Source organism: Alosa pseudoharengus, unplaced genomic scaffold (assembly GCF_046254945.1).
Source record: "Alosa pseudoharengus isolate Yale_2024_CS ecotype anadromous, Long Island Sound unplaced genomic scaffold, YU_APseudo_1.1 YU_APseudo_1.1_scf_2, whole genome shotgun sequence".
NCBI classification, from domain to species: Eukaryota; Metazoa; Chordata; class Actinopteri; order Clupeiformes; family Clupeidae; genus Alosa; species Alosa pseudoharengus.
The window spans coordinates 32,360,193-32,388,112 of NW_027468663.1; the positions used below are offsets into that span (position 1 = coordinate 32,360,193).

At 39.1% G+C, this 27,920-nt stretch overlaps 1 protein-coding gene across 1 annotated transcript; it reads right to left on the reverse strand.

The window, feature by feature from the left end:
• Positions 1–630: 630 nt before the first annotated feature.
• Positions 631–27,596, reverse strand: LOC143134317 (butyrophilin-like protein 2). The gene is made up of 14 exons (XM_076294588.1): positions 27,323–27,596; positions 19,401–19,445; positions 18,353–18,703; positions 18,005–18,157; positions 17,636–17,764; positions 15,351–15,398; positions 11,897–11,980; positions 11,711–11,743; positions 6,424–6,483; positions 5,976–6,038; positions 5,301–5,633; positions 5,178–5,201; positions 2,072–2,147; positions 631–1,912 (listed from the first exon to the last, which is right to left on the reverse strand). The coding sequence occupies exons 1-13, from the start codon at positions 27,345–27,347 to the stop codon at positions 2,077–2,079; spliced, it is 1,419 nt and encodes a 472-aa protein (XP_076150703.1). The 5' UTR covers positions 27,348–27,596; the 3' UTR covers positions 631–1,912; positions 2,072–2,076.
• Positions 27,597–27,920: the final 324 nt, after the last annotated feature.

The window sequence follows — 27,920 nt, forward strand, 5'->3', positions numbered from 1 at the left end:
GACTCCGACTTGGCTTTGTTGCTGTTGAAATTGTAAGTAGCCTACCTTTGGGTGAACTTCGTTTTTGTAATGTGATTTTTGCTCGACCGTTTTATTGTGAGCCCTATGTGTTTAGCTTGGTTTATTGATGCTAGCTCGCTAGCTATTGGGGGTTTAGCGTAGCAGTCACTTGCTACCGAAGCTGCAGGGGGAGCTATGTCGTGAATAATGCGAGCCCAAATCAGGCGAAAACCCAGAAACAGCGAAGGAATAACCAGACCTGCATAGGGCTTCTTTAACATTCAAAATTTTGGCTAAGTCACCTCAATCTGTCAGACTTGCCAACTGCAGCTTTAAGCTACGATGGTTTCGGGAAACAGTCGGCAAATCTTAAGACGTTCGTAAGAGGGAATGCTCTTAGGCTTACGATGTTTTCGGGGAACTGGGCCCAGGCCTATCTCAAAACTCCTCTAATTAACGTAGTTTGCTCCCAAACTAAAGTTTGAACTCGTTATCACCCATAAATAGATCCTATGTTGTGTTTACGTCCAATCCTTTAATAATGATACTTTAGTCTTCATATAACCCTATGGCTAAGACAATTCAATAGAACACCATTCTACAGTAAATTAAACAATCAAGCATTTGATCTTTGTTCGAAACGCATTTTTATTGATGAAAATTAACAGTCAAACAGTCATTTTAATTTTTTTATTCAAATATCATTAACAAACATTGCCAAGGCATGCACCACGACCACAGAATGGCACAGGAAACTCCCCTATAACTGTGAGCAGAACCCTGCTGAGAAAGAGGGAGCCCATCAACTTGAGGCCAGTTGGTAGAGATAGAAAGGGGGAGGGGTGAGAAACATTCATTCATTCATTCAACCGTTATTTATTATAGGAAGCATAAGGAAGTGGATGAACTCATGAACATCAGTGAGGAGTAAACATATCCCAGTAAATTTAGCATCTCAAGTATGTGCTAGCAAGTAGCTCATCAGCAAGTAGCTCATCAGATTAGGACAGAGTGCACCATAACATTGAAGGAGAATTCCGGCCATTTTTCATATAGATCTCTGTTTCTCGAGGTCACCGAGTACTGTCAGTACAAAAAACAAAAGAGCACTCCATGCATCACATGAAGTTAACATGCCCCCAGAGGGTAGCATTCTAGTTAGCCTACCTGACTGCTCGAGCTAGGTAGCACATTTTATTCCATACCGACAGTACTCTCATTCTACAGGTTATTCAAAAAGTATTACATTCAGTATTACATGCAAGACATTTTGATCACAATCTTGCCACCTATTCCAGCAAGTTACTTCTTGCACATGGTATATAATTCACTGAACAGATATTTGTTATTTGCTTAACAACTAGTAAAACTACACTGGTATACAAAATGAAAAAAACACATGTTTATAATATTCACCAATCAAAGCATGATTCAAGGTGAAATGACAAGACAAAAGTCACAATAAACTTTCAGTGTAAACCGTCACAAATTTCTAGCACAGTTTATACATATATTGCACAATATGCCATAATATGCTTTGCTTAACATTTGCTCAACCTACCCACAGTAGTAGTCTTTTTTCCTGCTGCATTACCCATAATGCTTTCATAGGCTATAACTTCAAAATAAAAGTCGCTGAACCCATTTATACAGGATTTCATATTATTAAGTATATGTACCCTTAGGTAGAGTAAAATATTAGCATAATTTGCTCACAAGGTTACTATTATAAGCTTTTACATTACCTATGACATAGGGAATAATGCAAGTGGGGGCATTCATGTAGTCACAGTTAAATTGTCTGGCACTGAATGTGAATAGACGGTAATGTGCATGGGACAGCAGCAGTAAGCACATGTCTTCTGCATCATGGATCAGGTGGACAGACTGCAACTGCATTCCAAAGTGGAGCCTAGAACAACAGGGAAAGAAAAAGAGGTTAACGAAGTATGCGGACCTGTAAGCTTTGCAAGTACTGTAGGTAACCTATTAAATTCAATATATACATGTATAGAAACCAGAAAATTGTCCATGACAAAAAATGGCTGAAATGCAAAGATTATTCAAGCACCATTTCTAACCAAGCTCCTGGGCAGATGCATCCATTGTCGGTCTATTTTCAACAATGGCCTCCAGTCCTCCTGAATCTGTGGTGGAAAAAAAACAAACATGTGGGAAACTATGACGCCAAATGTAACAGACCTTTTTTTTCATGTACAGAATGCATTCTGCTACAAAACGTAATCATTTATTACAAAACTACGCTACTACTGAACATGGGCAAAATGCACCATTGAGATCAATATGTTTTGTATAGAGCAGTGGTCCCCAAACTTTTTCTTCCGAGGGCCAGCTTCCTATGCCTGGCTCTAAGAGAGGGCCAGAGACTCGGAGTATATCAGTATCCATAAATAGCTTAGTGCTGTTAATTACTCTTTGTGTTGTCCTGCATTTGGGTCACGTAAATTAGCAGCCTGCTAATCTGTAAATTACGTTTGAACAAAACGTGTTTCATCTGTTCTGGCTATCCCCGCTATTTGGATCTTATCTCACTCAATGAACAACATCAACACTAAACTAGAAATGCAATTCCAAGGAATTACCAGTGCATGAAAATGCTAAAGTTGTTATATAAAATATCATGTATAGTTAAAACAGATAATACAGAGATGGTTACTACGGTAATGCTAGGATAGACATGGTGGTTGCATAGCTTAATAAAAGTTGATAGTTTAAAAGTAGACTGTTTAAAAGTTGTTGATAGACAGTAGATAGTTTAAAAGTTGTTGATAGACAGCTAGTTTAATAGATAGTTTAATGATAGTTTAAAAGTAGACCGTTTAAAAGTTGAAGGTAAATAGTTTAAAAGTTGTTGACAGACTGGAAGTTTAATGAATGTTGATATTCAAATAGTTTAATGGCTGTGTATAGGTAGATATTTGACGATAAATGAAAGTTGGAATGGCTCTAATGTTTGCTAGCAGTTATGCTAAGATTTTTAACTATGCTAACCATGCTACTTAGCTAATGTTTTATAGCAGTGCTAGCAATGCTAACATGCTAACCATCCTACTTAGCTAACTTGGCTAATGTTTTCTAGCAGTTTTGTAAACATGCTAACAATAGTAACTATGTTAACCATGCTACTTAGCTAACTTAACTAATGTTTTGTAGCAGTTTTGTTAAACATGCTAACTATGTTAGCAATGCTAACATGCTAACTATATTAACCATGTGACTTAGCTAACCTAGCTTATCATTTTTAGTAGTTATGCTAACTATGCTAACTAGCATGCTAACATGCTATAACTATGCTAACCATGTGACTTAGCTAACCTAGCTAATCATTTTTAGTAGTTATGCTAACTAGCATGCTAACATGCTAACCATGTGACTTAGCTAACCTAGCTAATCATTTTTAGTAGTTATGTTAACTATGCTAACTAACATGTTAAACATGCTAACTATGCTAACCATGTGACTTAGCTAACCTAGCTAATCATTTTTATCAGTTTTGCTAAAAATGCTAACAATGCTAGCAATGCTAACATGCTAAACTATGCTAACCATGCTAACTAGCTACAGTGGGTAGGAGTCATAGTTGATGACAAGTGTTGACATAGTTGATGTTTGAAGTTAAAGTTGAAGTTAAAAGTTGTTGATAGACAGCTAGTTTAATAGATAGTTTAATAATAGTTTAAAAGTAGGCTGTTTAAAAGTTGAATGTATATAGTTTAAAAGTTTAAAAGTTGAATGTAGATAGTTTAAAAGTTGTTGATAGACAGCTAGTTTAATAAATAGATAGTTTAATGATATTTTAAAAATAGACCGTTTAAAAGTTGAATGTAAAAAGTTACATTGTTTAACAGTGGATTATTGTAGTGAGGACTTTTTTTTTCAACAGTTTTGGGCAGAGGAAACAGTTGAATAGGATGTGTAGTCTTAATTGACCCAGATTGTATGCTTAAAGCCTGAGGCTGCAGGTGGCCTGAACACCTGCCATAGGATTCTAAATGCTTAACGCCCGTATTATGATGTCACAATCGGCAATGTTAAGTCTATGGGGATTTTTAAAAAGTTTTTCTTTAATAGTTTAAAAAGTTGAAAAGTTGAAAAGACATAGCAACCCGATCTGTTTGAAGACCTACGTTACAAAGTTTGAATGAAGTTTCTAAGTTAAACTGTTCAAGAGAAATTGCGTATGGAAAAAGTGGTAAGCGGAATAATAATAAGAAACATAAGTTGTTGCCTAGGAAGAACAGTACAGTGCATTTTCATGCACTGTAATAAGAAGCCTAGGAAGAACAGTACAGTGCATTTTCATGCACTGTAATTAATGATTATCTGTAATTGTCATTGGATAGTCTAGTCATATGACTAGACATTCAGTGTGTTTGAAATCATTAATTCATATTGTCCATCTTTGTAGAGGTAAAGTTTTGTGTAAAGGGAATTAAAGGCCTGTCTCATATAGACGCCTGTCTCTAATACTAGCCGGTGCAGTTTGGCGATTTGGGAAAATAAAAGCCCGGGCTATTATTTAGAGTTTTACGGTATGTGAATAAAAATCTACACGTTTGAACGGCCAAAAAAGGATAAATCATAGGTGGTATTCCACATATTACCTTGGTGTTAGGGTAGCCTACTCTGCACATGTCATTGACAGTGAGTGGTAACTTCAGTCATTTGCATCATGCTAAAAATCTGACACCAGGCACTATGACACGTTGAACTTTAAAGTCTATAATGTGCTGCTGTTCATTGATTCACTCATTTGCCAAACTTGTTTTTAAGATATGTTCATAGCAAAAATGGATGCATGCGATTAATTTAGATTAATTAATCACAGAGTATGTAATTAATTAAATTACATTTTTTTTAATCGATTGACAGCCCTAGTTTTGTATTTATGCATTTTGTAGTACAAACGTTCTGTCTAGGTCCATTATACTTGGTACCCCACAAGAAAGTAGGCTAAATTCTTTAGAGTAATTCTCTAAATACTGCAAGCATTATTATGCTTTGGCATTATTATACTGTACTGGACACTTTGTACCATGCATTGCCATGTTGAACACACATTGACTTCAGCTACCTGAATGCCGTGTCCTCCATTATCCCTTACTTGGGTAAAAGATAATTGCATAAAATTAAATGAGCAAACTTTGTGTACTTACGTGGGTAGATGCACATTTCTTTACCTGGACAAAAGTAAAATCAAAATTCATATTAGTTGATTGTATCACTTTGTGAGTGTTATTATTTCCAACAATGTCAACAGTGTGACATGGTAATCATACCTGTCGCGTAAGGAGAATACCTAATTTGTAAGGCACACTCATTGTACTCTCTATGGATGACTTGGCACACATATTTCCCAGCGTCTTCTGGTTGGATTTTGCTCAGTTCCAAGAATATCTTCCCATTCTCTAGCTCTTCCTTGCAGATGCTTACTCTGCCTTCATAGCCACTTCTCTCCTTCATCTGGCCCTTTTTATAAAGGCAAATACAGTCTGTGTCTTTAAACCACCGGATCTCCATGTCAAGAGCACTTTTTTCAGGGGAGAGTTGACAAGATAATATAGAACTTGCACCAAGTGAGCACTGGACATTGTCATGTAAATGGACCACCTCTGGATAGAGAAAAGGATATTTTTAATTAACATTTTATCAGACATACATTTATACCACTGGTGTTGGTTTTACACTTTTACCCTGATACACATTTGGTCCTCCCAACAGTGACCATATTAAGCCAAATTCTATTATTATTTTTCTTATTTGACATTTTAATTACATTTTTAAATGTACTTTTATCTTCTTTTAGCTTAACTGTTATAATGCAATTTTCTATGATCTTTTATGATGCACTTTCATATATTTATCTGCTCATTTGTAAAGCACTTTGAATAGCCAATGTATCCAGGAAGATAAAGCAGCTCAATTTAGCTCCAATATGCAAATGTAAACTATACCTGTAATCTTCTTTTTTAATGCCGACATTTCTCTCTCACTTTCATCTATTTTCCTCAGCAGCTCTGACACATTCAGCCATTGGATGATGTTATGTAAGACATTGGATGACATGTGAGACATTGGATGATGACATTGGATGATGTATATGAAGAAATCTTTACACAATGGGCCCTAACTTAATTGTCGGGCAAAGTGCCAAGTCTGCCAACAAGCAAAGTTCTCATGCATGATGAATAGCTATGGTGTGTGAATTACAGCATGTGGGAAGAATGAGCTGACTCATCAATATTTGCGTCTAAGCTCTATATTGTTTTAAATTAGCAAATTGATTTTGCTTAGTGATTAAATTAGCTTTACTTGGACTTAAGACTTTGCACCTTGTCCATCATTCAGTTAGGGCCCAAGGAGTCCATTTGTAGTATCACAATGATTGATTAATAAATTCACCTCTTTTCTCTCGTGTCAGAGTCTCCACTTCTGGCTTTGACAGTGGGATCTGTTGAGAGACTATGAAATATGTGAAGAAATGAGCGTTATCTACAACACAACAATCAAATGACCAAATATTTTACCATATTGATGAGATAATTTTACAGTTTTTCTCAATTGCTTTAATGTTTGTGTTAACTCACATTTTCAAAACAATTAACACACAGGCCTAAACAGAAGAAGCACTCCGGCTAAAATTACACATTTTCTTTGCAAAAAAAACTCGAACACTAAAACGTAACAGTAAATACAAATATTTCCACCAAACTTTCCCATCTTTCTGGAAGCATTTCCCCTGGCTTCATCTACATAAATTAATATAATTGTGCGCCCTCAGCTTCAAGTGCTTTAAGTTCCCAATGGTTAATCTTGTCGCTTCTATGATTTTTATTTTGATGTCATCCTCCTTGTGTTGCAGACAGTGAAGCTCACCTAACAGGAGTGCTGCGCTTCCCATGTACTAGGCATGCTCACCAATCCGAAGAGGCCCAACTTGTGACATTTGGAATACTGAACCGAAGCTTAACTTTGAAAAATTATATCACAAATCAAATTTTCAGAAAAAAATTACAATTAAATATTTTCCCTAAATTGTGCAGCACTAAACCTGATTCACTACAATTAAACAAAATCAAGAACAGGGACGAAACATTGACAAATGCATTCATAGCTATAGTATTATTTCCCTATCCCTGCTGGTGACCCGAGTGAGAATTTTCTATGAGGAAGTTCTTAACTATCTATGGCTAGTCTGTAAACCTATGAACTATTAAACTATTAAAATAGCTATTAAGTTACAATGCTTTCCAGAAATGCTCCTAAAATCTAAAGTGACTCTTGTGAGGGATTTTATTGACCGAGGTGAAGTTAGTTTGATATTCGATATTTGGATATTCGACAGATATTCAATTTTTGTTTTAATGCGATCGGTTTGTCATGTTATATGGAATTAATGGACGAGGGCGAGGGACAAAGAACTCCCCGACGCGCAACTGGACACACCTCGAAGGCCGTTATTCCGCTTATCACCTGGTTGCCACTGTAAAGCCATGCCTTTATAGCACGCAAAGGTAACACGCGGTTCTTAAAAAGAAGCCCACTGGATCAGCTTGTTGTAGCCTACAACTTTTGTTGGCCCTATAATAGCGATAGCATGGACAGTTAGCTTGTTTACAGTTGATTCCATTGTTGCGAAGCCTGCTTCCAGGCTCAACTGTCATCCTACTAAGGTTGTTATAGTTACCATTCATAATTAAGCAATAAGCCCTGAGAGGCCGTAGGTTACACTGATTCTACAACAGCTAAGGGGCGTTGTTAGGCACGACTAGCGCGTCATGCCTAACAACGCCACTTAGCTGTTGTAGAATCAGTGTAACCAAAGTCCTTTTAGGCAAGTCCCTCCACTCGGCGGCCATATACCAACGTTTTATGGGCACTCATCGGGCATAGTCTTTGGGTCGAACTGCGCGTGCGCAAGGCTTCACGACACAAATCTTGCTCCAGCGGCGAGATCACAACACATGATTGGCACGATGTCTTCACAACACACCATATGATTGGCTCAATGTATTCACATCACACCACATGATTGGCTCAATGTATTCACATGTCGACGTTTTGCCGAGGAAGGGGTGGGATATGTGTAGACAACGGCGATATTGGCGTGACAAACTAGCCCTATGCATTTCTATGGAGTATTTTTTGAGTGCTGTGTCTCCACATTAGAAAGTCTCTGGTGTAACCTACGGACTCGAGTGGCTTATTGGATTTCTAAAACTGTTACTATAAATACCTGGCAAAGTTTCATAAAGTAAAGGCACAACAACTCAGGCGCGCGGGAACCTATTTTTGACCAGGGGTGCTGAATAACAAAAATAATGGATGTCCGACGATCCCCCCCCCCCCCCCCCCTCCAGACATGTTTAGGATTTTGACTGCTAAATACGTCATTTTAGTGCGGTGTGCGGGTGATAGCGAGAAGTTTTAGAAAAGTCCTGGGCAGCCACAAATTCCAATGTTCCGCGACAGCACTCCGAGTCCACTGCGCCCACCCTAACCCCACAGAAGCGCACTTGACATCGTTAGCCTATTTCAGTATAGCTAAGGAAAATTACTTTTCTGATCGTCAAAACCACACCAGAGATGTTAGGCTTTAAATATAGGCTAATAATCAGGCTGCAATGATCTCGCAAATAATTTCTGAATAGCCTAAAGTGTGTCGTCTCCACAGCAAGTATGTGTCCTAATAATTTCTATCTTAGCGACTAGGATAGTGAAATGATTTCACTAGCTATGCATTTATTATTTTTGCAAAACTGTAAAACACAATTAAAGTTTCTTTCAGCTTATCCATGGTTTTTTTGAACGTGTAAATCACATAGAATATGTAGGCCTATATCAACCGTAGGCCTACACACTTGATCGCTATCACATAGATGAAACCACGCTACGGTTCTTACAGTAACTGACTCACGTTCACATTTATCTCTATAACTGTTTTTAGTAGCCTATATTCGAACCTATCTATAACCCTTTTTGCTATTTGACTCCTCATTTCACATACAAAAATATAAATAATGTCAGACAGCGAATTAGTAATTATTTAAAAATATATATAATATTTTAAAAAAATATATCTCCTGCCAGCAGGGGGTGCTGCAGCACCCTTAGCACCCCCCTTCCCACGCCCTTCCAACAACTAGAAATATAACGAGTTATTCCTAGATAATCATTCTTCCACCAATAAATATATTTCTTCTATCTGAATGGTTGCAAGCAACGTCTGGACGCAGCTACTTTAACTTTTGTATCAAGTTATGGTAGCGCAGTAATATAGAACGAAATGCGGTCAAGGTGTATGTTTATGCTGGATTTTACAATGGCATCGAACGCGATTCAGCCAATCACAATCAAGGACCGGAACTATCAAGCATTGGTATGGAACGACGATTCAACTTTTTTTACCAGATCTACTTCATAGGTGTCCCATTATTCAGAATTAAAAGCCACCCCACCAGCCAATCAGAAAAGAGTATTTCTTCTCTCTGGGTGATAATATAATTTATTATACGGCTCTTCACAATGCAAGTAGAACGCTCCATTGACTTGAATGGGATTTCCCAAAGTTCTAGCGGTCATTATTTTCGACTAAAGGACCTCTGAAAAAAATAATGACCACTGTCAATGGCAACGGAGTTTGCGCTTCTAATTCAGGTCTTTCATATCACTCCACAACTACTGGAACTTCATTCAAAAGTGAAAAGCAGACGGTTAATCAGCTGTGTTCTAAAGAATGTTCTAAAGCCTACATAGCCTTCAAAAGATGTTTAGAAGGCTATGTAGGCTAAAGAGTCATATTGTGGGGAGTTTATTGTTTCATTTTGGCAAGTAGTCGTGTAATAAGTGGGATAATGTATAGAACGCTGGTCATTATTGAGGAAACTAGATGTACCGCAGAGCGGTACAAAATATGACCGCCGCCCAGTCCAGCACATTTTTTCCACAAAAAGAAATCACGCTGAAAGGCCTATATGATTCTAACTGTCTCACTAAATTGCATTATCCACACTCAATTCTCACTGGTATCTGCTAGACAACAAGTACCAAAACATGATTAGTTCATAGATTTCACATGTAAAATTCATTTTATACAACCCCACCCCCATCTTGCCTGTTCATAATTCTGAGAAATTCTTGATTGTTTGTGTTATGTTTATGTTATGTGTGTGGGTGTGTGTGTGTGTGTGTGTGTGTGTGTGTGTGTGCGTGCTTGTGTGTGTGCCTGTGCATGCAAGCGTACATATGTCTACTGTGTGAGTATGTGTCATACGTATGATTACTGTGAATGTATGTGTGTGTGTGTATATCTGTTTGTGCACATGTGTGCACATAAAATGGGTTAACATGACCCCTGGAGGCAAACATACGGAAAAAAATGGTCATCCTAGGCCCTACAGTTCTCAAGATATTCACAGAGAACTGTGTCTGCCCTACCCTCCTTTCGGGGGGTCCAGTCCAGCGGGGGGGCTACAGATCAAAACGAAAAATGACGGTTCCATGCTATCCATGTGGGGGTACATGCCCACCAAGTTTTGTGTACCCCGGTCTTTCAGTGTCCCGGGAATCCTTGTTGGTGTACGTCACTAAATGTACACATAAATTATTTTATTGTAAGGCCCCCCATGAACGAAAGTACACAAAACTTGGCATGCATTTGGAGGGTGTCATAATGATCCTACACTTTTAATTTCGTGCAGTTTTGACCTTGTCAGCCAAAGATATTGTGATGAAAACACCAAATTTTTTGCTTTTTAATTTTTAACTAGGTGGCGCTATACATGAAATAAGTGGTAATGGAATGGGTTGACATGCCCCCTTAAGACCAACATACATAAAAAAGGTGGACCTCCTAGGCCCTACGGTTCTCGAGATATTCACAGAAAACTGTCTCCGGCCACCTACAGGCCAGTTGGTGTATAGTAACATAAATTAATTTATTGTGTGGCCCCCCATGAACGGAATTCCACAAAACTTGGCGTGCATACAGATGGTGTCATAATGATCCTACACTTCCAATTTCGTGCAGTTTTGACTATGTTAGGTCACAGATACCTTCAATTACAACACCTCATTTTTACTTTTTTGTGTTTAACTAGGTGGCGCTATACATGAAATGAGTGGTTATGGAATGGGTTGACATGGCCCCTTGAGATCAACATACAAAAAAAAATGGTCCTCCTAAACCCTACGGTTTTCGAGATATTCACAGAAAACTGTGTCTGCCCTACCCTCCTTTCGGGGGGGTCCAGTCCAGCGGGGGGGCCACAGATCAAAACGAAAAACGATGGTTCCATGCTATCCATGTGGGGTTACATGCCCACCAAGTTTCGTGTACCCCGGTCTTTCAGTGTCCCGGTAATCATTGACAGAAATTTGGGCATGCGAAAAAGAAAAAAAAAAAAAAAAAATCTGACTAAACCTATATGACCGCCGCTTCGCTGCGCGGCGGTCATAATAAGTCCCTTCAGGGCGGAACAAGACCCGGTTCGCCCTGTCGGGACTTATTTTCCCAATAATGACCGGCGTTCTATACATTATCCCTTATATATTTTAGTCCACATTCAAATGATTCCAGTAAATACTGTCATGAATTTAACATGAAAGAAAAGATGTTTATAAAACACTGAGTTTAAAAATAATGTAATGTTTTTACACAATTTCAGGTCATAACAACATCATGGATTACCTGCTTCCTCTGAGTCATTCGATTTTTCCAAACCTACAAGAAAAAGGTGCACAGTAAGGCACAATAATATGTCAATACTTAAAATGTGTACATTTTTTATTACAACAACTACTACTACTTTTACAACTACTACTACAATTACTTGAACAGGGCCTTAAATATTACCTTTATAGAGACTATACATACCTTTTCTGTACAGGACAACTGCCACAATGACAGCAATCAGACATAGTACCAAAAAAAGAACAATTAAGCCTTCTTTCCAAGGGCCTGTATAAAAAATAAACATACACACATTTTACTGTTAAAATTCAAAAACACATCTGGCAACAAGGTCTATGTCAAGAATCTTGCCCTCATGGCTTTATGATGCCTGTGTTTTATTTCATTGTGTTCAATGTCTTTATAAGTAACAGCTGCATAACAGTATTGGCAGATCTAGTCCACCAAGACCAATAGTGGGGTCGTATGTATGTGTAATTTTTCTCAGTCATTTAAAATTGGTGTTAAAGTTTGGTTTTCACTTCTAAGTTGAAGTGAAGGGTCTATAGAACAATTTGAGTCTGAGTGTCAAACACACAGATAACAAAATAGCCTCTAGGGGGGCGCTGCAAAATATTTAAACTGCTACAACTTTTGACTAGTTTAACCAAATATAACATATGAGGTATGTATGGATTCAGAATTAAAATGAGAAACTGGTGAGCTTTTTGTTACCAGATTAAAAACACACTTTATAATAAACACACTTTTAGCCCATGGACAGCAAAATTGTGCTTTTTTTTAGATAAAGGGTGGAAATGCCCTCAAAGTTGCAATGAAACATCATTTTTAAAGTTATTGTAAATAAAGCCTGGGTAATCACTCAACTCGATTTAAGATTGTTGTTCAGAATATCCCTGAAGCACAAAGATACCTAGGATACCCATACCCAAATATGGCTGCATAAAGCCGATGTGATAATAAGCACCCAACTTGCAACTTTGAGTTTATGAATTTAGGATCATGAGTACCAACTTTTTTCAATCAAGCCATCATTTTATTCACACAAAAAAATCACAAAAGAACTTTATATCTGGAAGAAAGTAAATCAATAATAATAATAATAATAATAATAATAATAATAATAATAATAATAAAATAATAATACGAGGAACAACAGCTTTTCTGGCATTCAAAAAACAAACAGAAGACCATAGGGCTAACATTTATTCCAATACTCCACTCTACAATAACTATGACAGATAACAGATACGATAACAGTCAGGCTTGAAAATTTGATAGGCATCAAAGACTCAGCACTCGCTTGATTTAGATCATACATTCCTAACCGTCAACAAATTTACAGGTCCATAATAAACCATCTACTCAGATTATGGTAAAATATGGAGTGCCTCAAGGCTCAGTACTGGGGCCCCTGTTGTTTGGCAGATGATACATAACTATACCTCGCCATAAAACCTGATGAATTAACTCCGTTAGCCAAACTTGACACATGTATAAGAGATATAAAGACATGGATGACGAATAATTTCCTGCTCAGATAAAACAGAAGTCATGGTTTTAGGTTCTAAAAAGATGAGGGATATCCTATCCACATCACAGGCTACATATAGTGATCTTCCACTGACCTCATCCACAAGTGTTAAAAACCTAGGAGTTATAATTGACCAGGACCTAGCACTAAATAATCACATAAAACAGATCATCAAAACTTAATTTTACCATTTAAGGAACATTTCAAAGATAAGGAAGTCCTTATCCTTACCAGATGCCAAGAAATTAATCCATGCTTTTGTCACCTCAAGGATAGACTATTGCAATGCTATTATGCTGGCTGTAATGTTACCTGTCTAAAGAGCTTACAACTTATACAAAATGCAGCTGCTCACACACACACAAAATATGAACATATTTCCCCCATCCTAGCATCTTTACACTGGCTACCTGTTAAAAGTCATTGACTTCGAAATATTACTTATATCTCTTGGTTGGTTGCCTGCATTGAAAGAGGACACCTCATGAAGACGCTCTTTTGTCTGCTTCTGACAGAAGAAGCACTTATCTATGCTGGCAGCAGCTGCTGCTGAACAAGTGTACAAAGTCCCTCTAGATGGACTTGATGCAGTTGCAGGTGTTGCTGCAGGTTCAGAAGATGGTCTAACACGTCTTTTCTGAGTCCTGCCTACATCACATGATTTCTAGTAGCAAATCTTAGCATGCTGCAGATGCTCACTGTTACAGGTGGATTTGTTGCAGTTCCTGTGCCAAACTGCTTTGTTCTGTTGTAAAATAACTGCACTGTAACAATGTAATCATTGGCTGATCCGTGATCACCATCTCCATACTCTCTCATGGACAAAAACAAGATATTTGGCATATGTCTCTAGTGATGGGTCATTCACCAGTCCACACATATCTGCCACTGGATACATAACCCAAAATCTGTTTCTTTTAGAATATGTGTGCCTGACTAACAGAAATACACACCTCAGAATATAACCTAACTAGACTGTGCCACCATGAACTATGAAAATGTGCTTGCTCAAATGTAAAAGGCTAGAAGGTCACTAATATCACCAACCATGAAGAACAGAGCACTAATTGCTTCAGGTTATTTGATATTCTAAATTCTGTCACTGCCAGCTATCAACAGCCAACTGTCACTGGTAGTGTCTCTCTTTCTCTTTCACACACACACACACACACTCACCTGTCTGTTTGTCTATCTGATCCTTTACCCTTTCTTTTCTTCACACTTACATAGGCTACGGAAGGCCTTACAGACTTCAGCTGGTACTAGCTATGTAAAAGTCTATTAAACTTGATTTAACAGAGATCTCTGCACTTTGTTCTCAGAATGGGCATAGACAAGAACTGGCAGAGCAGGCTAGGCCTATACTCAAGCACACTAGGCATGAATTGATAGTATTGATATTGAAGTATTGAAGGACAATCTCGAGAATTTTAGGCACAATTTCTTGTTAAAGAGATCAATCATCAGCCTAAAAATGTTTTATAATGTTGTATTGTTTATGTGGTCCACTTTTGCCTGAAGAAGACCCAGCAGGGTCGAAATGTTGCCTGTTGTGCATTAAATAATTGGGAGTCATAAGCAGTGTTGCGGACATTATAATTTTTTCACTTTTGCACACTACCTTGTAGAATATCTTTGCTTTTTGGCACCAAACCCTATGCTATAATACCAGCAATGTGAGGTTTATGGACAAATCCCAGTTCCTTGGATTTACACCCTTTATCTAAAAAAAGCACAATTTTGCTGTCCATGGGCTAGAAGTGTGTTTATTTTAAAGTGTGTTTTAAATCTGGTAACCAAATGCTTAGCACACCAGTAGTTTATCCTTTTAACTCTGAATCCATACATACCTCATATGTTAAAATTGGATAATCTAATGAAAAGTTGTAACAGTTTATATATTTTACGGCGCCCCCCAGAGGCCATTTTTTATCTGTGTGTTTGACACTCGGACTCAAATTGTTCTATAGACCCTAAACTTCAACTTTACAAGTGAAAACCAAACTTTAAGACCAATTTGAAATGACTGAGCCTTAAACAACCCCACTACAAACATACTAATGAGTCTGAGGTCTATAATATCCCATCTCTGAACACTCTCACCTTCACTCTTCTGTTCCATCTCTTCCAGTTTCCTCTGCAGATCATTCACTTGAGGTTGAAAAGCAAAACATGGTATACTGAATAATATTCACATATATGATATATACAGTGTTGGGAGTAATGCGTTACAAAGTAACGCGTTACTGTAATTCCACTACTTTTAGTGGTAACGAGTATGTAACGAAGTATTTTTGTAAATCCAGTAACACAATTACAATTACTGAAATGTCAAAGAGTTCGTTACTTGCGTTACTCTGCTGATCTTGAATGAATGACTGCAGACAAGATGCACATTTGCTGCTTTGTCTCCCGACCTTAGCTGTGTTTCCAGCGATTGTGTTTCATGTTTAGATTGCAGATGCATTCTTTACAGTTAATAGGAGCCTCCTCACATTCCTCCTTATTTAGGATTTATACTAAAACACACAAGAGTGCATTACGCTACAATTTAAATGGGCATCTTAAAAGCCTTTTCCCTTTCGTTTCCATCTCGTAAGCTCCACTAAAAGCGCATTGTTGTTTATCTCCGCTCTATTTCGCCTATTGCGCAAAAGCCTCGTTATATCAATTTCTCATTCTTACAACATAGCCACGCCACAACACCAATAGGCTACAGTAGCCTATATATAGCCTTGGCACAAGCAAGCACACGTTTAACTCGAGAGGAAAATGCAGATTTCACTTACCAGATAAAGAAACCTCCAAATAGCCTACCGTACGTAACAGCGACTTGAGTTATTTGCACAGTAGGCTATGTTTACATCGGAATTGACGTCCATGGTGTTATGGATTCATTTGTCTGCGACGGAACATGCAACTTCTCTCTGGAACACCTTATCAGATGAAGAGTAACCTTCTGCATAGTGCGCGACAATCCCAAACTCTCGGATGCATTAGAACTTTCGGTAGGTCAGCACTTGTGCAGCGCAGGCTTTTCCCAAACTGGTGGTGCTTAAAATGCTATATAATACAACTGTGTTCAAAGCAGGATGAGGATAACCTAAGGTTATGTGTGTGTGAGCAGACAATAACTGCTTTGAAAATAGGCCATTTAACATTGTTTCACATTACATCCCATTGAACGAATTCCATGTAGCCTACAGAAGGATTGCAATAATAATGATAATAATAACTTATTGCTATATTGCAGAATTCAGTGTCAGTGCACCACCATGCATACTAGTAGAAGGCAAGCATTAAGCAGTGTACTGTACATATCTATCAAACCACCTAGATGGTGAGGGTGGCGCAAAACAAGGTCAGGGAGGCCATGCATTGTAGAATGTTTTGTGGTCGGAAAAAGTTTGAGAACTCATGCACAAGGCTATTGATTTGAAGGGCCGTTGAAACTACAATAAATAGGTCCAAAAATTAGGTTTATTGTGTGTGTGACTGTTCAGTACTGTTCATATTGACATTTTAAAAGCAGACTTAAAGGGGAACTTGGCAACTATTTCAACGTAATAAACCCGTTTAGAAATCATTTGGATGGTTAAATGACCTGTTCCGGTGAAAATGGTGACTTTCCCCGCTGCGCCTAGCGTCCCCAGGCGGAAAACCAACCTTGCAACATTGAGACTTACCGTCCCGGAAAGAGAAGTGAGAAACAAGAAACTCGTTTTAAATTGTGTTTTGTTACCTTGTAACATCCACATAGTTCTGCCAAACTTATGCTAACCGTTCGCTAGCTTGTAAACAAATCCATGTGCTTTATGGTTTGTTACCTTTTCCCAGTTTGAAATAGCATAATGCACAATTTCTCCAGCAGAGGGGGAAATCCTGCCAAGTTTCCCTTTAAAAGTAACTCAAAAGTTACTTTCTCTAGTAACTAATTACTTTTGATATACAGTAATTGGTAACGTAATTGAATTACTTTTGAAAGAAGTAACTAGTAACTGTAACTAATTACTAATTTTCAGTAACTTGCCCAACACTGGATATATATGATCATATTTTGCTGTTCACACACTCATATTGACTGTGAAAAGTTGGATGAGCAGTTCTTCCTCAATCAGCCAACCTAAATCCCTACCCGGCCTTACTCCTTCACATTTGTCTTCTTAATATGTATTCCAGCTTTAACATTGAAACCTTGAAAGTCTAGCTTCAACTCTATTAAAGTTGACTTTTTTACATGCCCTTGTCATCTGTTTTCCCTTCTAGGATCTCATCCTTTATCTACTAGCAGTTTTGGAAAATCAGACATCTTGATGCCGTGAGTACAGTCAATCACTCTACTCTTGATGCAACAAATGTTATGTAATGCAAAGATGTCACATCTATACCTGTCCCTGGTAAGAACCTGCTCTCTTTTCTCTCGTCTTCAGAGAGACCTACAGAGCAGCCAATCCACTCAGAGACATCAGAGGAAGAGTGAACCATCCAGGAAGTCACACTCACAAGTCCATGGGCATCTGAGAAAAACATAGCAGACAGAAAACATTGGTAATGACTTAAGCTGTTATCCAAACTTGTGGTACACTGTGTTTGCTGCATACTTGGCTGAAAATAAATGCTGCCTGTGTAGATGCAAATACAGCTTTTGTCAATCTAAATTAACAGTTTGTCTAATTAACTAACTAACTCACCCCATAATGCACATCCATACATATTAGGTGTATGTATAGTGTATTTCAATACATTACTGTACTTACCTGTTGCACTCTGATAGCTCTCACTAGGGATTTCTACGCCTCGGTTTCTCCAGGTGAGGGTGGGCTGTGGTGACCAACCCTCTGATTCACAGGTAAAGTTCACCTGTCCACTGCCACCATCAGAGACTGAGAGGATTGGTGGAGTGCCCATCGCTGAAGGGAGAAGCGGAGGGTGATGGGGAGAATTTATTTATCTTTGATAAATGTTTTTATCTTTGAACTCAGATCTGTGAGTGTATGAAAGTTTCTAATCAGCAATAATGTATTGATAAATCACTGAATTATTAATGCAATGATACAACTAACAATAACGTTTAATGAAGTGGGTGAATTTTTGCAACTTCTCACCTTTCACAACTAGGTGAATTCGGGCCTGCTTGTACGCTGTCTTAGCAGAAACATAGCAGACATAAACTCCACTGTCTGCCAGTTGGACATTGTCCATTTCCAGAGATAACATTCCCTTCTCCAGCTCCCCTATCAGGCGCACCCTGTCCTTGTACTGAGAGTCAGCAAGCTGCTGCTGGATCTGCTGCTTCTGGTAAAGCAGAACGGGAGTTTTGAACTCCTCAGGTCGGTGCCAGCGCACCTCCAGTGATTCAGTAAACGCAGGAGAGAGTGAACAAGGCAGGATTATCGATGATCCCATCCAGACGGAGACTGGACCATCAGAAACAGACACAGTGAATGTGTCAGGAACTGTAGAGGGAGAGAGTCAAAAAAGAGGACATTGGATTCCACAAAATATTATATTGCCATAAAGATGTATGTGGCTAGACTGGGTAAACCCAGCCTGATCTGACAGTGATTTTGTTTCGCCCTGCAGCTGTACATCTTTCTCTCCTGCTTTCGTTACAATTTTGCGGGGATCTATCACAAACTGGCTTATCCACCTGGCACACCCGGATCGTTGATTTGATTGGTTGAAGGACTATCAAATTGCGTACAGAGTTATTTGAACTGCCCGTTGATCACGCCTCTTGTGCAGTAGAAAATACGTACAGACTCCCCAGACTAATGTTCAATCTTAAAAGATTGAGCTTGGTCTGGTGATAGCCAGACTAGTATGTGGCTTAACATAAAGATGTTTTTCCTAGTCTAAAAATGTGACCACACTTCATATTGTGTATGTGTAATAGTGTGATTACAACTCTTTGAATATTGCTAATACTGCAACATACTGTAGGTAACAGGCAATGTGTAAATAAAGTGAAGAGATCCTTTGAGCACCAGATCAAATCCACTGTCATTGGTAGCCAGCATGACTGCAAGTAGCCTACACAATACAAGCAAGCAACAATACAAGCAACACAATGTTGCCTTGTGTGTTCTTTTTTACCTCAGAGACTGAATGAAGACTGGTTAAAGCAACCTTAAAATCAGAAAAGACACTTACCTGATGCACCACTACAAACAGGAAAAAACAGCAGCCACAGCAATCCTGACAAAGACAGTAAAACAAGACATTAATAATATTCTGTGGCCTTACACAGAATGACCTGGGCCCAGTTTCCCGAAAGCATCGTAAGCCTTAGTAGGTCGTAAAGTCCCTCTTACGAACATCTTAAGATTTGCGGACGGTTTCCCGAAACCATCATTGCATTGCAACCACTATTTCTTGACAGCGCTGGAACGTTCCTTCATGGTTCAATCTTTGGTTCTGGGAATGTCAGCGGAACATTCTTTGAACCATGAATCTATGGTTCCAGGAATGTCCATGGAACATTCTTTGGACCATGTTTAAAACTCAGAAAAAACTGCAGAGAAAACTGCAGAGATTTGATATATCAGCGTACGGCAGTAGAGAGACTATGCATATTGAATGTCATTATTTATGCTACTATTTGTATGCTACGTATTAGGGCTGCACGATTATGACCAAAATGATAATCACGATTATTTTGATCAATATTGAGATCACGATTATTTATCACGATTATTAATTAATTTTAGTGACAAAAATATTTTTTCCCTAAACATATTGGACTTGCTATCTGACTCACCCAAATTCTTCCCCTCACATTTACTCCCCTAATTTACTGCAAATATAGATTTGACTGCGACTTCCAAACTTCCAAACAACTTCCAAACAAATGTTTTGTGCGTGCTACTTTGTTAATATTTGGGAAAACGCCCACCGGGAATCCTCCCAACGCTCCTCATTAGCCACTTAAGCTCTGCTTCGTGTTCATAAGTTTACTGTAATCGTTAGTCCAGGGGTGTCCAAACTTTTTGACTGAAGGGCCACATTGGGTTTTGAAAATTGGCCAGTGGGCCACACACACTTGGACACCCCTGGTTTAGTCATTCGTTGATATGTAAAACACTGACGTGTAGGCTACATTTTCATTATTATGTAGGTATATAGGTTTAGTCAGATTTTTTTTTTTTTTTTTTTTTCGCATGTCCAAATTTCCATCAATGAGTCCCGGGACACTGAAAGACCGGGGTAGACGAAACTTGGTGGGCATGTAACCCCATATGGATAGCATGGAATCATAGTTTTTCGTTTTGATCTGTAGCCCCCCCGCTGGACTGCACCCCCCGAAAGGAGGGTAGGGCAGACACAGTTTTCTGTGAATATCTCGAGAACCGTAAGGTTTAGGAGGACCATTTTTTTTTTTTGTAAGTTGATCTCAAGGGGCCATGTCAACCCATTCCATAACCACTCATTTCATGTATAGCGCCACCTAGTTAAACACAAAAAAGTTAAAATGAGGTGTTGTAATCGCAGGTATCTGTGACCTAACATAGTCAAAACTGCACGAAATTGGAAGTGTAGGATCATTATGACACCCTCTGAATGCACGCCAAGTTTCGTGGAATTCCGTTCATGGGGGGCCACACAATAAATTAATTTATGTTACTATACACCAACTGGCCTGTAGGTGGCCGGAGACAGTTTTCTGTGAATATCTCGAGAACCGTAGGGCCTAGGAGGTCCACCTTTTTTTTGTATGTTGATCTCAAGGGGCCATGTCAACCCATCCCATTACCACTTATTTCATGTATAGCGCCACCTAGTTAAAAATGAAAAAGCAAAAAATTAGGTGTTTTCATCACAATATCTCTGGCTGACAAGGTCAAAACTGCACAAAATTAAAAATGTAGGATCATTATGACACCCTCCGAATGCATGCCAAGTTTTGTGTACTTTCGTTCATGGGGGGCCTTACAATAAAATAATTTATGTGTACATTTAGTGACTTACACCAACAAGGATTCCCGGGACACTGAAAGACCGGGGTACACGAAACTTGGTGGGCATGTACCCCCACATGGATAGCATGGAACCGTCATTTTTCGTTTTGATCTGTAGCCCCCCCCGCTGCACTGGACCCCCCGAAAGGAGGGTAGGGCAGACACAGTTCTCTGTGAATATCTTGAGAACTGTAGGGCCTAGGATGACCATTTTTTTCCGTATGTTTGCCTCCAGGGGTCATGTTAACCCATTTCATGTGCACACATGTGCACAAACAGATATACACACACACACACATACATTCACAGTAATCATGCGTATGACACATACTCACACAGTAGACATATGTACGCTTAATAATAATAATAATAATAAGCTTTATTTGTATAGCACCTTTCATACACAGAATGCAGCTCAAAGTGCTTTACATTTGAAGCATGTAACAAAATAATAGTCAGTCAGTCATTATCAATCACATTTCTTCATTGCTGGGGCCGTTTATGATCCACTCAGCAACATATCAAAAATATAGAAAATGACATGTCATAAGACTGGCAGCCTTAACCCTCTTACCCCCCACAAGCACGCCATATGGCAACTGTGGCAAGGAAAAACTCCCATATTCCAGGAAGAAACCTTGAGCAGAACCTGACTTAATAGGGGGAGCCCATCTGCTTCTGGCTGGCTGCGCCCTCCAATAGCAGCAGATGTAGAATAATCTGAAAAAGTAGTCTACAGGATAAGACGAGTTAACTAAAAGCTTTCCTGTACAGGTATGTTTTCAGATCTTTTTTAAAAATATTTACTGAACTCGCCTGCTTGATGTACAGAGGCAGGGTGTTCCATAGTTTGGGGGCATAATGGATAAAAGCAGCTTCTCCACTTTGTTTGTGGAGCACTTTGGGTACGATTAAAAGATTAGAATTGGATGATCTAAGTTTCCTTTGTGGTTGATAAGATATTAAAAGCTCAGAGATATATGAAGGTGCTGTGCCATTCAGAGCTTTGTAAGTAATTAACATAACCTTAAAATCAATTCTATAGGAAATAGGGAGCCAGTGCAGTTCAGCCAACACAGGGGTGATGTGTTCTCTCTTCTTAGTCTTAGTTAAAAGTCTAGCCGCAGAGTTCTGTATGAGTGCCAATTTCTTTAGATGTTTTTTGGGAAGACCAGTGAAAAGTGCATTGCAGTAGTCTAACCTGCTAGTGATAAAGGCGTGAATTAGTTTTTCTGCATCTTGTTGAGTTAAAAAGGGCCGCACTTTGGCAATGTTTCTCAAGTGGAAATAGGCTGTTTGAGTAACTTTACTGATATGGGGCTTAAAACTTAACTCTGCATCTAAGATGACACCGAGGCTTGTTACTTTTGGTTTGACCTAGTGTGCCAAGTTCCCCAGATTACTAAGAACAATATCTCGCTTTAGTTTTGGTCCCACCAAAAGTACCTCTGTTTTGTCATCATTTAGTTTCAGAAAATTTTTGCTCATCCACTGATTAATGGAGGTTAGGCATGCAGTGAGGGAGCAAAGGCCATCTGGGTTAGTTGGCTCCACAGAAATATACAATTGGGTATCATCTGCGTAGCTATGGAAGTTTACATTATGCTGACTTATGACATTTCCCAATGGAAGCATATATAGGGAAAATAGCAGGGGACCAAGGCAGCTTGCATGCGCAGGCACAAACACAAGCACGCACGCACACCCACACACACACACACTCACACACACTCACACACACACACACACACACACACATAACATAAACATAACACAAACAATCAAGAATTTCTCAGAATTATAAACAGACAAGATGGAGGTGGGGTTGTATAAAATGAATTTTACATGAGAAATCTATGAACTAATCATGTTTTAGTACTTGTTGTCTAGCAGATACCAGTGAGAATTGAGTGTGGATAATGCAATTTAGTGAGACAGTTAGAATCATATAGGCCTTTCAGCGTGATTTCTTTTTGTGGAAAAAATGTGCTGGACTGGGCGGCGGTCATATATTGTACCGCTCTGCGGTACATCTAGTTGTTCACTCGTTTTGAGTAGGCTGTGCCTTGAAACGCATATGCATTGTAGGTTGCACATGTAGCTTATAAAATACATGAATAAAATTCACGGATCCCGTCGTTAGCTCAACTCTTATTACAGTATAGGCTATCAGAGGAAGCAAACAAGGACTAAAAGTTAACGTGATAAAAAAGGCGTGTGGTTTACATGTGGTCATGTGATGTGTTTCACGGTATGAGTTGAGAGCCCTACCTTGCTTATATTTTTGGTTAACTTAACTTGCCTGAAATCCGAAATATTTTCGAACAATGGATGATCCGCTTCGAGGGACAAGCTCTTGGCCTTCTGCTGTGCCACACATTTGATTTTTGATCGTCGTTTATTGTATAGTCTAACTAGCCTAATAGTTAACATAATGTCACTAGTCCGCAGTGCATCAGGCTGAGCAGTGCAGGGAACAGCTGACATTGGTAGGCTGCATGCAGGCACATGGTCAGACAGGTCTAAGGAGCGCTTGATTTGTTTTGTAGCGGAGCGTTCTATGGGTTGCCAGGTTGGTTCTATGGGTAGAGCACGCATTTGAAATATCGCTCGATCACGCAAATTTGATCGTGGGAAGCCAAAATCTTGATCGTGATTAAAATTCGATTAATTGTGCAGCCCTACTACGTATATCTATGGTTTCAACCATATTGTTTAAAATCAAAACAATAATAACCTTTCAATGCATGCTGGGAAGCAAATAGGCTAGGCCTAAAGATAAATTCCGACATGTTGCAACCTCAACATGAAAGACCCTTCTAAATCAGCACAACTTCAGTGCTTTATTGAATCCGTGGTCGAACCTAGCCTGGCTTGCGCCACCACTTCTCAATGAGACGTGGTCTGGGAACCAAACATTAATTTTCTCGTATTTGAAAAAAATGCCCAGATCCGTTTATTGGGTGCCACGGATATCTATCAAATGCGTCTGTGCATATTGACCTCTCCAGAATAAGTCCCGCCTCCGTAACTTTCGTATCCCTCCAACTTCCGGGCGTGGATTGTCTATGGGAAATAACATGGCGTTTCGAAATATCATACCGGTAAAACATCTGTAGGTAGCGAAGTTGAAAAAGCTGGTGGGCAGATTGGCCTACACACTTCTGCCATATAGTTTCCACTGGATTTTTTGATTGTCGGTGCCGTTTAAGTAGTATACTATAGACTATACTACTTAAACGGCACCGAAAATCTAAAAATCCAGTGGAAACTAGATGGCAGAAGTGTGTAGGCCAATCTGCCCAGCAGCTTTTTCTACTTTGTCACATACAGAGTTTGACAGGTACGATCTTTCAAAACGCCATGTTATTTCCCATAGACAATCCACGCCCGGAAGTTGGATGGATACAGAAGTTAGGAGGCGGGATATATTCTGGAGAGGTCTATAGCTCATCATCGTCTTGCTTTCCCCCTTGTTCTGTGATTGGTCCCCTATCTCAGGCGAAAATTTGCTCCATGGTCTCCAGGCTGCCTTAGCAGCGTGAATCAAATCGCGCGCAAGGCAGCATGGGAACACACAGGCTAGGTCGAACCAGACGGAGAGCTAAAAGTATAATACTAGGTCAGAGCCTTAATACTGGGTTGAACCTTTGGGTCGAAGTTTATTGTTACCAGACCTTAATTAATCCTTCAGGGAATGTTCCGTAATAAAGGTTATTTTGTGGTTTGACAAAAATAAGCAGCCGTGGCCTACCGTGTGCCTGTGTGCTTCACCTCACTGTGTGTTCACTGTGTGCTGAGTGTGTTTCACTAATTCACGGATTGGGATAAATGCAGAGACCAAATTCCCCTCACGGGATCAAAAGAGTATATATACTTAGTGTCACAGACTGATCGACTCCGTGCCACGCCACATTGCTGCAGTAAAAGGCAAAAGGAGCCCCATCTAAGTATTGAGTGCTGTAGGCCTACATGCTCATTGGCTACTTTTCATGTTCATACTTTTCAGTTGGCCAACATTTCTAAAAAAACTTTTTTTATATTGGTCTTAAGTGATATTCTAATTTTCTGAGATACTGAATTTGGGATTTTCATTAGTTGTCAGTTATAATCATCAATTAAAATTAAAAGAAATAAACATTTGAAATATATCAATCTGTGTGTAATGAATGAATATACAATATACAAGTTTCACTTTTTAAATGGAATTACTGAAATAAATCAACTTTTTGATGATATTCTAATTAGGCCTATATGACCAGCACATGTAAGGCAATAGTGACCATAAGCCTGCCAAGCTCGACATTGTTGGCATAAGAATAAGATGGTCATGGTGGTTTGCTAGAATGGTCAACATAAGCTGGCATGGCCAGTTAAACCAGCGATGTAGGCTAAGACCAGCAACACCAGCTTTAGAAAATGATCAGATTGAGGTGGTACTACAAGCAAAACCAGCTGAATTACCATCATTTTGCCCATTTGATCTCAGGGCAATTCCATGGAAAATTGCATTTTTTGTAACATCCATAACGCCAATAAAATGTGATGGTATGGTATGATGTGAACGATTACATGAAATTTGAGCATTTGCTATGTTTGGCTGAAGAATGTAAATGAGAAAAAAATGCACAAAAAATGAATGTTATCATTCACATCATACATGCCAAGGCATTTCACTGGCGTTATGGATGTGACAAAAAGTCTATTTTCGGTGGAATTGCCACTCTTTTAGTTTTAAAATTCCATGCCACACCCATGAATATGATCCAACGTTTCGGCTAGTTGTATGACTGACTGTATGATAGGCGCCTGACACGAAGGTGTCATACTCTCTAAATAGCCCTATTCATGGGTTTCACCAGGTCCCTTTCCACAGGTGTATAAAATTAAGCACCTTAATTATCAATGCAGACTGCATGGTGCTTGATTAATACACCTGTGGAAAGGGACCTGATGAAACCCATGAATAGAGATCGCTAAGACATGTGACCAAATGGACGGCAACGTCATCAGAACGCAAAGAATTGTGGGAAAGTTTGGCTCGTTTACATGGGCTAGCGTAGCAGGCCAGTGTCGTGGCATGAAAATAATTAAAAGTTAGCGTGATAACAGAAAGAATTGTGCAAAATCAGTGTTCTTTGGTTGCATGAACACAATTGCATAACGTAAAGTAGTAACAACCAACCAACTTGAATTTCCCCTTGGGATCAATAAAGTATATATCTATCTATCTATCTATATATCTAACCAACTTGGCTGTCTGCAAAAGCACCACAAGATTCCTGGCTGCAGTGTGGCCAATGGTGTTTTTGGCGTCTTTTTTCGTGCTTGTTTTTTGTTTTTGTCGGTGGGCTGTGAATCAACTAATGGCACAGGTAGTTCGTACTTCGTGTTACTTAATATAATGTAGTTGTATATGGGTGCTGGAAGTTGGGTAACAGGTTGACGTTCCCTGACCAGTCGCTATGCTCGTAAGGATCCAGTCCTTTGATTCCCTTTTATTTTCTCGTCATACCTCGTCTTTGCATTATGATTTAGTTTTAGGCGGTATGGTCCGACAATGTTTTCTTTAGCCCGCTGCATTTTGTAGGATTATATTCTGTTATCACGCTAACTTTTAATTATATTCATGCCACGACACTGCCTTTTTGTCACCTCTGAAACATGGCTTGTACTATTATTTTTTTCCACGCTGGGAAACGATAATAGGATATTCCGTAAAAGCTTTATGCCACTTCTATCGTGAGAACGACTATTACTGTTTATAACACAGCAGGTAGACGGCATCTTGAACACTTCCCTCCATGCAATCGAGTCAGGCGCCTACTTTTCCTACTTGTTGTTTGTGCCGCGGATTCCCAAAATGCTTTGCGTTCACCACTGGGAATACGTCAGGATGACGACACATTAGCGATCTTTTATATAAAAAAACGCCTCGAATTAACGTTCACTTCAATAATGGAATAGAGACTGTGAACAGAAAAAAACGTACTAGGCTGGCTATCTAGAATACAACGTAGGCTAGTCTTAACTTTGCCGATATTAGGAACTGCTAGATTCCGATAAAGGAATGCCATTTGATGTGATTGCCTACTGTTCTTTTTGTTTAGAACTTACCTGTCCGATGGGACGTAGACGCCATAGCGAGGATTCAGCTAACAACTGTTGTTTTATCAGGGACCAACGCAAGTCATTGCCATGAATAGCCTACAGCTGGTTAGTGTAGCTTTACTTTCGTTTTCGAAAGACCATATAAGGGTTTATATTAGGCTATTTGCACGGCATGGCCTGTGAGCTAGCCTAATATTAAACATCTCTAATAATGACTGATGGTTGACACTATAAGAACTTCCTGAACATTAGACCTAGACTGTAGACAGATAGGCTACTTTACTACTTTACTTTGGTCAAATTGTGTAGCTCAGTGTGCCCGACAGTTATTTTTCATAAACTTTTAGACAAGGGTGGAGCCTGAGGCTACAATCTGTGTCCGTGGAGTGCATGCCTTTACTTTACAGTTCATGGTGCATGCATCCATTCAGCACTGGTTTGGGCCAGCAGAGTGCAGTGTTGAGTCGAGGTGAACAGAATAGAGAACTATATGTACCGCATAGCGGTACAAAATATGACCACCCAGTCATGCACATAACATTCTCTGCAATAGTTTAGTCATCCTAGGTTCTACGGTTCTCGAGATATTCACAGAAAACAGTTT

Bases quoted from the DNA above. Each gene is read 5' to 3' on its own strand.
- LOC143134317 (XM_076294588.1), bottom strand. From the start codon at position 27,347: ATGGCGTCTACGTCCCATCGGACAG. The intron at 11,981-15,350 runs GTGAGAGTGTTC...TTTTTTATACAG, and splicing joins GATGGAACAGAAGAGTGAAG to GCCCTTGGAAAGAAGGCTTA. The intron at 2,148-5,177 runs GTAAGTACACAA...TTTCCACCACAG, and splicing joins AGAAATGTGCATCTACCCAC to ATTCAGGAGGACTGGAGGCC.